This window comes from Procambarus clarkii, chromosome 27, assembly GCF_040958095.1.
Source record: "Procambarus clarkii isolate CNS0578487 chromosome 27, FALCON_Pclarkii_2.0, whole genome shotgun sequence".
NCBI classification, from domain to species: domain Eukaryota; kingdom Metazoa; phylum Arthropoda; class Malacostraca; order Decapoda; family Cambaridae; genus Procambarus; species Procambarus clarkii.
This window is the reverse complement of record NC_091176.1, coordinates 30,663,137-30,675,636: the sequence shown is the minus strand read 5'-3', so window position 1 is coordinate 30,675,636 and position 12,500 is coordinate 30,663,137. Positions and strand designations below refer to the sequence as shown.

Here is a 12,500-nt window from a genome sequence, read left to right as displayed (position 1 = left end):
AACAACAAGGCTTGTACAGATGTTCTGCAGAAGGAAGCAACATTAGCTCACAAATTGAGAACGAAGCTCCTGATCATGGGAGACCAAAATCATGGAGAGGTAAATTGGAAATCAAGGAATCCCCATGGCAGGGAAGAAACGTGGGGAGCAAAGATAGTAGATGTTATAGACAGGAATTTCCTAACACAATGTGAAGGAAGACACAATAGAAAGAGGAATGGATACACCGTGCCTATTAGATCTGATTTTCACCCACAACGTAGAAGACATCGAGAATTTGGGGCTTGAAGTACCTCTAGGGGCCAGTGACCATTGTGTCCTAGTCTTTGACTACATGATTGAACTCAAACTTGTGACCATGGGACAAGAGTTCTCGGAAAGGAGAGTTGACTACAGGAGAGGGGACTACAGGTGGATAAGGGACTATCGGGGAGAAGTGCAGTGGGAGGAAGAAATTAGAGGAAAAACAGTCCAAGATATGAAGTACCTAGTTACATGGAAATGCCAGGAGGACGAAAAGAGATTTATACCAACAGTAAAGGTAAAAAGTAAGAAGGAATATAATAACCCATGGTTTAATAGACAGTGTCAGGAAGAAAAAATGAGAAGCAGGAGGGAGTGGAGGAAGTACAGAAGACAAAGGACAGAGGACAACAGGATCAGATGCAACCAAGCTCGTAACTGTTACATTAACATAAGGAGAACATCGGAAAGGAATTATGAGAAAGATATTGCGGTTAAAGCGAAAAAAAAGCAACCTAAATTACTACACAGGCATATAAGAAGCAAAATGTCGGTGAACGACTAAGTGACATGACTAAGAAAAACAGAGGGGACATACAGAAAGTGACAAGGAAATCTACGAAGTTTTGAATGCCAGTTTCCATGGAGTGTTCACAACCGAGCCTGAGCGGCTTCCATTGTTAGAAGAGATTTCCTTAGATGAAAGACTATCAGATATAGAGATGACAGCAGAGGAGGTAATGAAACAGTTGTCAACACTGGACGCAACTAAAGGTGTTGGACCAGACAAAGTATCACCGTGGATTCTAAAAGAGGCCTCGCAGGCTCTCAGCGTGCCTCTGGCAAGGATCTTTAATGAATCACTTATGTTGTAATAATTGCTCAATTGCTGGAAGAGGGCAAATGTTGAACCAATTTTAAAGAAAGGTGATAGGGAGGAGGCACTTAACTATAGACCTGTATCACTGACAAGCATCCCCTGTAAAATACTTGAAAGAATAATTAGGCTACGACTGGTTGCACACCTAGAGAACATTAGGTTTGTGAACAAACATCAACATGGGTTCTAGAAAGGGAAATCTTGCCTAACAAACCTTTTGGAATTCTAAGATAAAATAACGAGGATAGCGCAGGACAGAGCAGGTTGTGCAGACTGCGTATTTCTGGACTGCCAAAAAGAGTTTGATACAGTACCACACATGAGGACTGCTATTCAAACTTGAGAGGCAGGCGGGAGTGAGCGAGGCCCTAGCATCGGTACGGAACTACCTAACAGGAAGGAGCCAGAGAGTTACGGTAAGGTGCGAGAAGTCGGACTGGCGAACAGTGACAAGTGGAGTACCTCAGGGATCGGTGCTAGGACCAATATTTTTTCTAATATACGTTAACGACATATTTAGAGGAGTAGAATCCTAAATGTCGATGATCGCAGATGACGCAAAGTTGATGAGTAGAGTTGTGACAGATAAGGATTGTAGGATACTCCAAGAAGACGTAAACAGGTGGCAGGGATGGTCAGAGAAATGGCTACTGGGGCTCATCACGAGCAAATGTATAGTTATGGAAATGGGACTAGGTGATAGGAGACCAAAGGAACAGTACACAATGAAGGGGAACTTCATTCAGAAACCTAAGTGAGAAGGCTTTTAGGGCGCTTTACACTGCCTACGTGAGACCAGTCTTAGAGTATGCCGCCCATCATGGAGTCCCCCCCACCTGAAGAAACATAAGAAAACTGGAAAAGGTTCAGAAGTTTGCAACGAGACTCGTTCCATCGTTATGAGGGATGGAGTATGAAGAGCGCCTGGAGGAACTAAGTTTTACGACACTAGAAAAAAGAAGGGGGAGGGGATATGATAGGAACGTTTAAAATACTCAGGGGAATTGACAGAGTGGACAGACAGAATGTTCACACGGAATAGCAACACAACGAGGGGACATGAGTGGAAGCTGGAAACTCGTATGAGCCAGAGAGATGTTAGGAAGTTTTATTTCAGTGTGAGAGTAGTGGAAAAATGGAATGTACTTATGGAGCAGGTTGTGGAAGCAAATTCTATTCATAATTTTAAAACTAGGTATGATAGGGAAATAGGACCGGAGTCAGTGCTGCAAACAACCGATGGCTCGAAAGGAGGGATCCAGTAGTCAATGCTCGATCCTGCAAAGACAATTAGGTGAGTACAAATAGATGAGTATACTGCAACGTTAAAACACTGTAATAAACTACAACAGTAACACACGGTAACACACTACAACGGTAACACACAGCAACGGTAACACACTACAACTGTTGCACACGGTAACACACTGCAATGGTAATACACTTCAACGGTAACACACTGCAACGGTAACACACGGTAATACCCTGCCAACGGTAACACACAACGACGGTAATACACTTAGAGTAAAAATAACTAACAATTCAAAGACATTACGAGCAGATCATCAAGTTTGGTTAAGACTAGAAACCAAGCTAACGTCGATTGAAATACGGGTAAAAGGGATCGCTGCGTGCATGCTGACCAAGATATTGACTAGACCTAGAATCAGTTCACTTAAAGATATAATCACTGTAGCACTAACTCTGGACAGAAGAGCCTCCAATAGCAACAGGTGGACCCACTGTGCGATAAACACCATCAATACATTCGATATAACAAACACAATCAGTGAAATAGGTGTCGACAAAATACATGCAGACTTTGTTATGCAAGCCCCTTGGGAATCTCTGCCAGCAGACTTTAAGATTATGGTTATTGAAGGACAAATGAATCAGACAAATCCTCATCTGCTACGTAACATTGCACAGATGCATATAGAAGCAAACATGGCATCCGACAGCTTCACATACTTCACAGATGATCAGTAGACCAGCAGGGACAAGAAACCGGAACTGCAGTTAAAGCAGGAAACTCGGTAAATAGTTGGAGGCTCTCAAATGGGTGTTCGACTTTACAAACAGAGATGCTAGACATTCAAAAGGCTTTGGAACATGCTCTTGCTCAACACCGACAACATGTTATCATACATACAGATTCGAGAACCGCCATTAAAACCTTGCAACAAGAACACATATGTGATAACATACATCTGATCACAAATGTCATATCATTAATGCAAACACTCAAAGGACAAGGCCGACGGGTACTTATCAACTGGGTGCCAAGTCATGTGGGAATAATAGGAAATGACATTGCAGACGAAGCTGCAAAACTTGCAAGTAAGAGAAGAAATGTAGACATTTACATACCACAGAGTCTATCACAGATTAAGAAAGTAATTAGAAACAGAGCAATGCAAAAGATGTACAGTGACCACAAACACAGCAGTTGCAACATCAGGATCTGCGGATTGGTACAAGAATTCAACCAACTACGAACCACTTAGTTTGATGAAAGGAAGCAGTAGAACAACAGAAGTGCACTTACATCGCATCAGGCTTGGACACCCATGTGCATGGGAAATAGGCTTACAGGTTCCGGAAGATGAGAGGAAATGTCAACACTGTGGAGAAATGCCCGACAGACCACTGGAACATTATCTAACACAGTGCACAGTTACAAACCCATTAAGGTTTCAACTTAGATTCAACAGAGCAGAAGACGTTGTTAAACACATATGGCAAAATCTTACTGAAGCGACCATACGAGTAATAAGTACTCATACTCCGCCCAAGTAAACAGAAACAAGCAACACTTAGTGGGCCAGCCAAAGGTTTAGGGCCCGCGCAGGAATATCCCTGCAAAAAAAACAAGTTTGGTAACTTGACAGACTAGAAGCAAATAAACGATGTCTTCCACTATGGATTCGGTCTCTCATCAAAGGCCCCGTGCGGATTTGTTCACTTCTATTACTTTTATCAATATACTAGCCGTAATAATATTAAGCTGAGTAGCAGAAGCAACGTCAGCTTTACAACAGAGGACAACCTTACACCTTTCAGTAGATATGGACGCCTACTTAAAAGCAGAAGAAAATAAACAGACAGTACTGGGAATGAAAGACAAGATCTTCGGGAATACCTTTACAGACCTAAGTGTTGGTGAGTAGAAGGGTTGGAGAAGATATCAAATGATGCTCTACATAAAATATTAGCATAAACAGTCTATGTACTGAAAACATAGTACTCAATCATATTATACATAGTCTCTATTATATTCTCTATGATTTTGTCTTCACCAGCACACTGTAATCCACTACCACGTAACTATTCTCCCTCTCCCTCCGTGTCTCACATTCCTTCAACCACCATCTAGCTCTCCATAAGGACTATAATGAGTTTCAGAGGTTGTCTGCCTCCTGCAGCAGGTGACTGCTACAGACGGCGACGCGGGAGAGTATGGACTCCTGCGGTATAGCCTCTCTGGTGATGGCGTCTCCAGCCACGAATCAAGGTCGCTTTCGCCATTGACCCTCTGACGGGGGCCATCCGCTTGCTGAGGGTGAGTTTGTGTTCAAACTTGTGTTTTGAGAGGTGAATGAAGAATAGAAGAGAGGGGAATTAATATTAACGAAACAGAGAGAGAAAGGCAGAGGGAGGGATTGACTGGAAGGAAGTGAAATGCTAATGATGATATTTACTTGAATGTAAGGGGTAGAGAGAGTTGGTGGAGGGAAGGAAAGAAAGAGAGAGAGATGAATGGGAAAACGAAGTTAGAGTTGCACAGATAACGAGAAAAAAAGACAGACAACGAAAAAAGGTTAAAAGTAACCACTGTTTGGAGTTAACAATCAGAAACTGTGCAAAATAATTCTAGTTTAGTTCAAAATGCCGGCAAATGGGGGCAGCCAGAGGCTTAGGGACCGCGGAGGAAACATTCTAAAAATTAATCATCTTTCAAAAGTGACCTTGACCCCTTAGTTAATATGAAATTTCCATTCATTATATTTATCGGACGCAAACACAATGACCCGTAATGTAGTTACTAGTTACCTCATTACAAGGGCCTGAAAGCTAGTTACTACCAGACTCCAACAAAAGTGACAGTCGCCGGCTAGCGGAGAGAGAGAGAAACGTGCATGAGACATAGAGATTAGAAATGTCAAATCTTGTTATGAACTGGAATTGATATTGTCATATATTTTAAATTATATTGCGTATATCTTTTTATTTTTAGTATATATATATATATATATATATATATATATATATATATATATATATATATATATATATATATATTATATATATATATATATATATATATATATATATATTACGTTACGTTGTACGACAACGTTAACAACGTTGTTAACTGTACGACAAGTTACGTTGTCAGCGATAATGGGCGCAACATATCTATCATATTGTGAGTACATCACACGTGCAATGAGTCAGATTACAAGTGTGTGATTCATTCATTATTGTGCAGTGATATACGGGGAATTATACCAGTGTTAGTGTCGCCCTGACCCCCGACCCCACCCAGCGCCCAGGCCGGGAAGTACCTGCTCTCCCCCTCCTTCCCACCCCACCACGTCGCCTCCCCACCCACGAGGCCACCTTGCCACCCGCCCATAGGACCCGGGAAGCTCCCATGTGTGTCTACGCCACCCACTCACCCAATGTATACCCACATATTGGGTAGTGGGTGTATACTCACACTTTGTATAGAGGTGGTATATGTATTACCACTCATCTGATTAGTAAGTGACCCGGCCAGCTGACTATCCCCCTAGCCTCCAACCGCCGCCCACCCTCCAGTCTCCACCCGCCGTCCACCCCCCCCCCCCCCCCGCCCAGCGCCCGCCCAGCGCCAGCCCAGCGCCCGCCCAGCGCCCGCCCAGCGCCAGCCAGCGCCCCGCCCAGCGCCAGCCCAGCGCCCGCCCAGCGCCAGCCCAGCGCCCGCCCATGTCGCAGCTCTCAACAGACAGCCAGGCTTCTCCACGCCAAGATGAGCCATCAAGCAGGGGTAGACAAGGCAGATGTCAGACGTGTGACAGGGTATGCTATATCCGGTTGAGTGACAATAATGTGCGCTTTCATTACCACAACGGAGTCAGGTGTTTGGGTTCTGAGCGCCCTCCCAGGGAGAACACCAATCAACAGCCCACACCGCCCGTAAGGCAAAACACCTCCCAGACCTTCATTCCCACAGAAAACTTATTAGAAGCTATTAAAGCAACATCAGCCAGAACCTTGCAACACATCCCTAAAGCAGCCCGCCCCCATGCAGCAGCCAAATTATCTGCCCTCCTGAGAAAAGTCAACGACTCTCCTGGAACGACCCAAGCATGGCACAACCTCCTAATGTTTGGCAACATATGTCTAGCCACCCCTGCAAGGAGAGAAAAAACCTTAGCTGCCTCAGTCATCAAAGCTATAAATGATTTTCCCAGGGAGGACAACCAGGTGCGCCTTCCTATTCGCGCGAGAAACACCCACGGCAGGAAGAGCAACAGTGCCATATCCGAGACATCAAAAATCAGAACATCAGTCACCAAGAAAATAGAAGAAGGATACACTATTGGCGCAATACGAGTCATCACCAGTGAGGACTCAATTGCCGACAGAGATGCCGCAACAGCTCAAGCCCTAAGGGAGAAACACCCACCCAGGGCTCCGCGTGAGGACGACATTGTACAAGTGGGGGCTACCTGAGCAGAACCTCTCTTGGTGGCTGAATCTGTGGTCCATAAAGCAGCCTTGTCCTTCCCAACAGGATCAGCAGGTGGGTTCACAGGACTAAAACCCAACCACCTCAAGCAAATGCTCAACACTGCACTGGGTGACATTGCAAAGAACCTCTTGGTGGAACTAACCAGATTCACCAACACATGTCTAGCTGGCAACATACCAGCGACCATAAGACCTATCTTTTTTGGAGCATCTCTCTGTGCTCTAAAGAAAAAGGATGGAGGGATCAGGCCAATAGCTGTGGGCAATTCTCTCCGGCGTCTCGTCGCAAAGACAGCTGCAAGAACAGTTAGTGATACAGCGGCCAACATGCTGAAGCCAAAACAGCTCGGGTTCGGCATTCCACAAGGGTGTGAGGCGGCAGCCCATGCAGCTCGAGCCTTCATCGCCAACATCACAGACGAAAAGGCCCTTATCAAGCTAGATTTCAAAAATGCCTTCAATTTGGTGCGGAGGGATGCTGTACTCCGTGCGGTTCATAGTCATTTCCCTTCCCTCTACCCTTTTGTACATTCATGCTACAATATGGACCTTAAGCTACTTTTTGGCGAACATGAAATTGACTCGCGAGAAGGCGTCCAACAGGGTGACCCCCTTGCTCCTCTCCTTTTCTGCTTAGTCATCAATCAAGTCACAGAAGTCCTGTCCAGCGAGCTTAACATCTGTTCTTGGATGATGGTACCCTAGCTGGTTCCCAAGACTCCCTCCTGGAGGACATCAGAAAAATCCAGGAGCAAGGTGCAGTTTTAGGCCTCACCCTGAACCCTTCTAAATGTGAAATAATATGATCCAACCAGGGCATCGTAGAGAGAACAGAGGGTCTTCTGCCAAATATCCATAAAACTAAACCTGAAGACAGCACACTCCTAGGAGCTCCCCTGGGGTTGAAAGCTATCGATGAGGTCCTTGATAAGAAAATCGCCGACCTTAAGAGGATGGATGGGAGGATTGAGGATATTGATGCTCATGATGCACTCTACCTCATCACCAGATGTCTGTCCCTCCCCAGGTTAACCTACTTTCTGAGGTGTTCACCATCTTACAGTAGCCAAAAACTAAGTGAGTATGACCGGTTACTGAAATCAATGCTAGAAAAAGTCCTTAATCTCTCTCTTGATGACCTACAGTGGAAACAAGCCTCTCTTCCCATAAGACTTGGGGGCCTCGGAGTTCGAACAGCAACGCAAATCACTGTTCCATCCTTCCTGTCCTCCTTATCAGCATCCGACGACCTTGTGAAGGAAATTCTACCTGCCCACTTACATCAGCTGGCAGGTGTACATGATCCCAATTTTACACGCTGTGCCACAGAGTGGGCCTCTCCTGCAGGCCCATCACCTCAACCACCATCCGCAAAAGCCCACAAGCAATCCAGCTGGGATGGCCCCATTGTACACCAAGTTGCTGCAGAGTGCCTGGGTGCTGCAACAACACAACACGACATTGCTCGCCTCACAGCAGTAGCAGCCCCACATGCAGGGGATTTCCTGTTAGCAACCCCAATGTCGGCAACTGGCACGCATCTCACACCACACGCCCTCCGAATTGCTGTGGCCCTCCGCCTTGCTGCCCCAATCCACACCAGATATAGGTGTATTTGCGGCGAGGTGGTGGCTGACAGGTACGGCCACCATGGTCTACTCTGCCAAAGCACAGGGGGATGGCACTCGAGGCACAGTGAAGTTAACGACATCATCAAGAGGAGCCTCACCACAGCTGGATGCCCAGCTGAAAGAGAGCCCCGTTACCTAACGCCCCGTAACTCTGATGCTCTTATTGGTCGCCCGGATGGTATCACAGTGAACCTCTGGAAGATTGGCAAGCAGTTGGTATGGGACTACACGTGCGTATCAACCCTGGCTAACACCTACATTAACCTCAGTGTTGCACAACCAGGTGGCGCTGCCACCCACAGGGAAGCAGCCAAATCCCGTATGTATAGAGAACTGGATCACCACTACAATTTTGTCCCCATTGCTTCTGAGACACTCGGCGCCTGGGGTAAAAGTGCTACCAGTTTTTTGAAGGAACTGGGTTCTAGGCTCATTGAAACGACAAGGGACCCAAGAGCTGCCAGGTTTCTTTTCCAGCGCCTCAGCGTGGCGATACAGAGGGAAATGCGCACTGCATCCAGGGTTCCTGCCCGCCATCTGAGGAGCTGGAGGAACTCGACAACCTATGATAACCATCTTTGTAACTTATATGTAACTCCTTTTTTGTAACAAAGTTCAAATAAAGCAAATATATATGTGTACATACAAAAGAATGGGGGTGGTAGAAGAAAATATTAGTGTTCAGTGAGAAACCACAAGGTCTCCTCTGAATACTTTTTATTTTCTCCGAGGCTATGGGTCCCCACATTGGCACCAGAGGTGGTACCCTCACAAATGTTATAATTTTATATATATATATATATATGTATATATATATATATATATATATATATATATATATATATATATATATATATATATATATATATATATATATATATATATATATATGAGCCGCTGCCATATATAATATGGCAGCGGCTCATGCAGCTAGAGCCTACATTGCCAACATTACGGATGAAAAAGTCCTGATAAAGCTGGACTTCAAAAATGCTTTCAATCTGGTTAGAAGGGATGCAGTACTCAGTGCGGTTCATCGCCTTTTTCGTTCCCTCTACCCGTTTGTAAACTCATGCTACAGCAAGAATCTAACTCCACTTTTTGGGAACATGAAATTGAATCACAAGGTGTCCAACAGGGTGACCCCCTTGCTCCTTTTCTTTTCTGCCTAGTCATCAAAGAAGTCACTTATAACTTGTCCAGTGAGCTCAACATTTGGTTTTTGGACGATGGTACTCCAGCCAGCTCCCCAGCCTCACTCTTGGACGACATAAGAATAATCCAGGAGCAAGGAGCAAGCCTAGGTCTCACCCTGAACCCTTCCAAGTGCGAAATAACCTCCACCAACCAGCACATAATAGAGCAAATAAAAGTTGTTTTGCCTGACATTCATGCAATCAACCCTGAGCACAGCACACTCCTAGGTGCTCCTCTTGGAAGCAATGCTATCGACGAGGTCCTTGGTAAGAAGATCACTGACCTGAAGAGGATGAACGAGAGGATTGAAGACACCGATGCTCATGATGCACTTTACCTCATCACCAGATGCTTGTCCCTCCCCAGGCTGACCTACTTTCTAAGATGTTCGTCATCTTTCAACACTATTAAATTAGAAGAGTACGACAGCTTGCTGAAATCAACACTAGAAAAAAACCCTCAATCTTTCCCTCAGCGACTCACAGTGGAAAGAGGCCTCCCTTCCTGTCAGACTCGGGGGCCTTGGCGTGCGCACAGCAACACAAATTGTTGTACCAGCGTTCCTGTCCTCTTCAGTGGGGTCTGACAACTTGGTGAAGGAAATCCTACCTGAGCACCTAGTTCAACAGGTTGGGGTACATGATCCCAGCTTCACAGACTGCACAACCAAATGGGTCTCTCTCGCAGGACCAGCACCCCAACCACCGCCTTCTGAAGCCCATAAGCAATCCAGCTTGGTCAGCAATCCCCATTGCCGACCAAGAAGCTGCGACTTTGTTGGAAGCTGCGACAACACCACATGACACTGCCAGACATAGAGCTGTAGCAGCTTCCCATGCAGGTGATTTCCTATTAGCAATCCCAATGTCAGCCACCGGCACCCGTCTCACACCGCAGGCCCTCCGAATTGCCGTGGCTCTCAGCCTCGCTGCCCCAATCCACACCGAATACAGGTGTATTTGCGGCGAGGCAGAGGCCGACAGGTACAGACGGCATGGCCTTCTCTGCCAAAAGACAGGAAGATGGCATGCAAGACACGGCGAGGTCAATGACATTATTAAGAGAAGCCTTACCACAGCCGGTTGTCCAGCAGAGAGAGAGCCCCGTTGCCTAATGTCCCACAACTCTGATGTGATGTGTCGGTCATCCAGACGGAATCACGGTGAACCCCTGGAAGAATGGTAGACAGTTGGTGTGGGACTACACTTGCGTTTCAACTTTGGCCAATAACTATGTTGACTTCAGTGCTACACAAGCAGGAGGAGCTGCCAATCACTGGGAAGCGGCCAAGTCACGTAAATACAGAGACCATGAGCACCACAACAATTTTGTCCCCATTGACTCGGAGACACTTGGTGCCTGGGGTAAAAGGGCTGCTAGTTTTTTGATGGAGTTGGGGTCTAAGCTAATCGAAACAACTAGAGACCCTAGAGCTGCCAGTTTTCTCTTTCAGCGCCTTAGTGTGGCAATCCAGAGAGGAAATGCTCACTGCATCCATGGTTCCTGCCCGCCGTCTGTGGAGCTGGAGGAGCTGTTCAACTTGTGACAAGCAGCCTTGTACCCTGCATGTAATCAATATTGTAACTTTTTTTGTAATGACGTTTTCAAATAAAGTTAGATAAATATACACACATACCAAAGAATAGGCGTGGTAGGAGAAGAAAATATCAAAGTGTTCAGTGAGGATCCACAATGTCTTACTCTTTATTTTCTTCTCCGAGGCTATAGGTCCCTACACTTGCACCAGAGGTGGTACCCCTTCTATTATATATATATATATATATATATATATATATATATATATATATATATATATAATATATATGTATATATATACTATATATATATATATATATGCCTATACTTGCATAAACCACAAGTGAAGATTAATAACAATCTTTGGACAACACCCACCAGTGGGCCTCGAACCCAGAAAGCACAACTACCTTCCAGTAGCTGCCATAACTAGTACGCCTTAACCCACTACACCATCAGACCCTACAAAAGAAGTAGAGACTTCGTCTCTACGTCTAGAAGTAGAGATATATATACAGTAGAGACTGTATATATATCTCGAAGTCTCTACTTCTTTTGTAGGGTCTGATGGTGTAGTGGGTTAAGGCGTACTAGTTATGGCAGCTACTGGAAGGTAGTTGTGCTTTCTGGGTTCGAGGCCCACTGGTGGGTGTTGTCCAAAGATTATATATATATATATATATATATATATATATATATATATATATATATATATATATATATATATATATATATATATATATAATATATATATATATATATATATATATTTTATAGAAGCATCCAATATAGAAGCATCAAGAAATATGGGCCAATAGGCTTTCTACAAACACTTCTATTCAATACCCATTGTTTCTGTTCTGTCTTGTGTTGATACTTTTAATACCCTATTAATATCCCCTCTTGTTCTGTCTTGTGTTAATGCCACATCACCCCTCCCACCTCACTCAAATGTAGATATAAAATCGGCGATACGTAAGTTATAATCAGTTGTGTATTTGTGAAGTCTTTGAAAATGTAATACGTTTTACGAAACGCGCCCGTGTCGCGTCAGACTAGAAATAAAAATGAATTTTGGAGAAGTGATTTTTGATTTACCTCCAACAGTGAAGCGTAATGTACGAAAGATTGAGAAAATTCGTGTTAGAATTATTAATCTTACTTTTTCGGTCATATTTAATAATATATATATATTTTATATATATATATATATATATATATATATATATATATATATATATATATATATATATATATATATATATATATATATA

General features: G+C 44.3%; 1 protein-coding gene across 1 annotated transcript in view; it reads left to right on the top strand.

Moving 5' to 3' along the window:
• The window catches only part of LOC123750438 (putative neural-cadherin 2), a 349,307-nt gene that overhangs the window by 194,249 nt on the left and 142,558 nt on the right, over positions 1-12,500 (top strand). Inside the window, 2 exon segments of the mRNA XM_069332160.1 lie at positions 4,552-4,636; positions 4,639-4,685. Coding sequence (XP_069188261.1) covers positions 4,552-4,636; positions 4,639-4,685 — 132 coding nt within the window.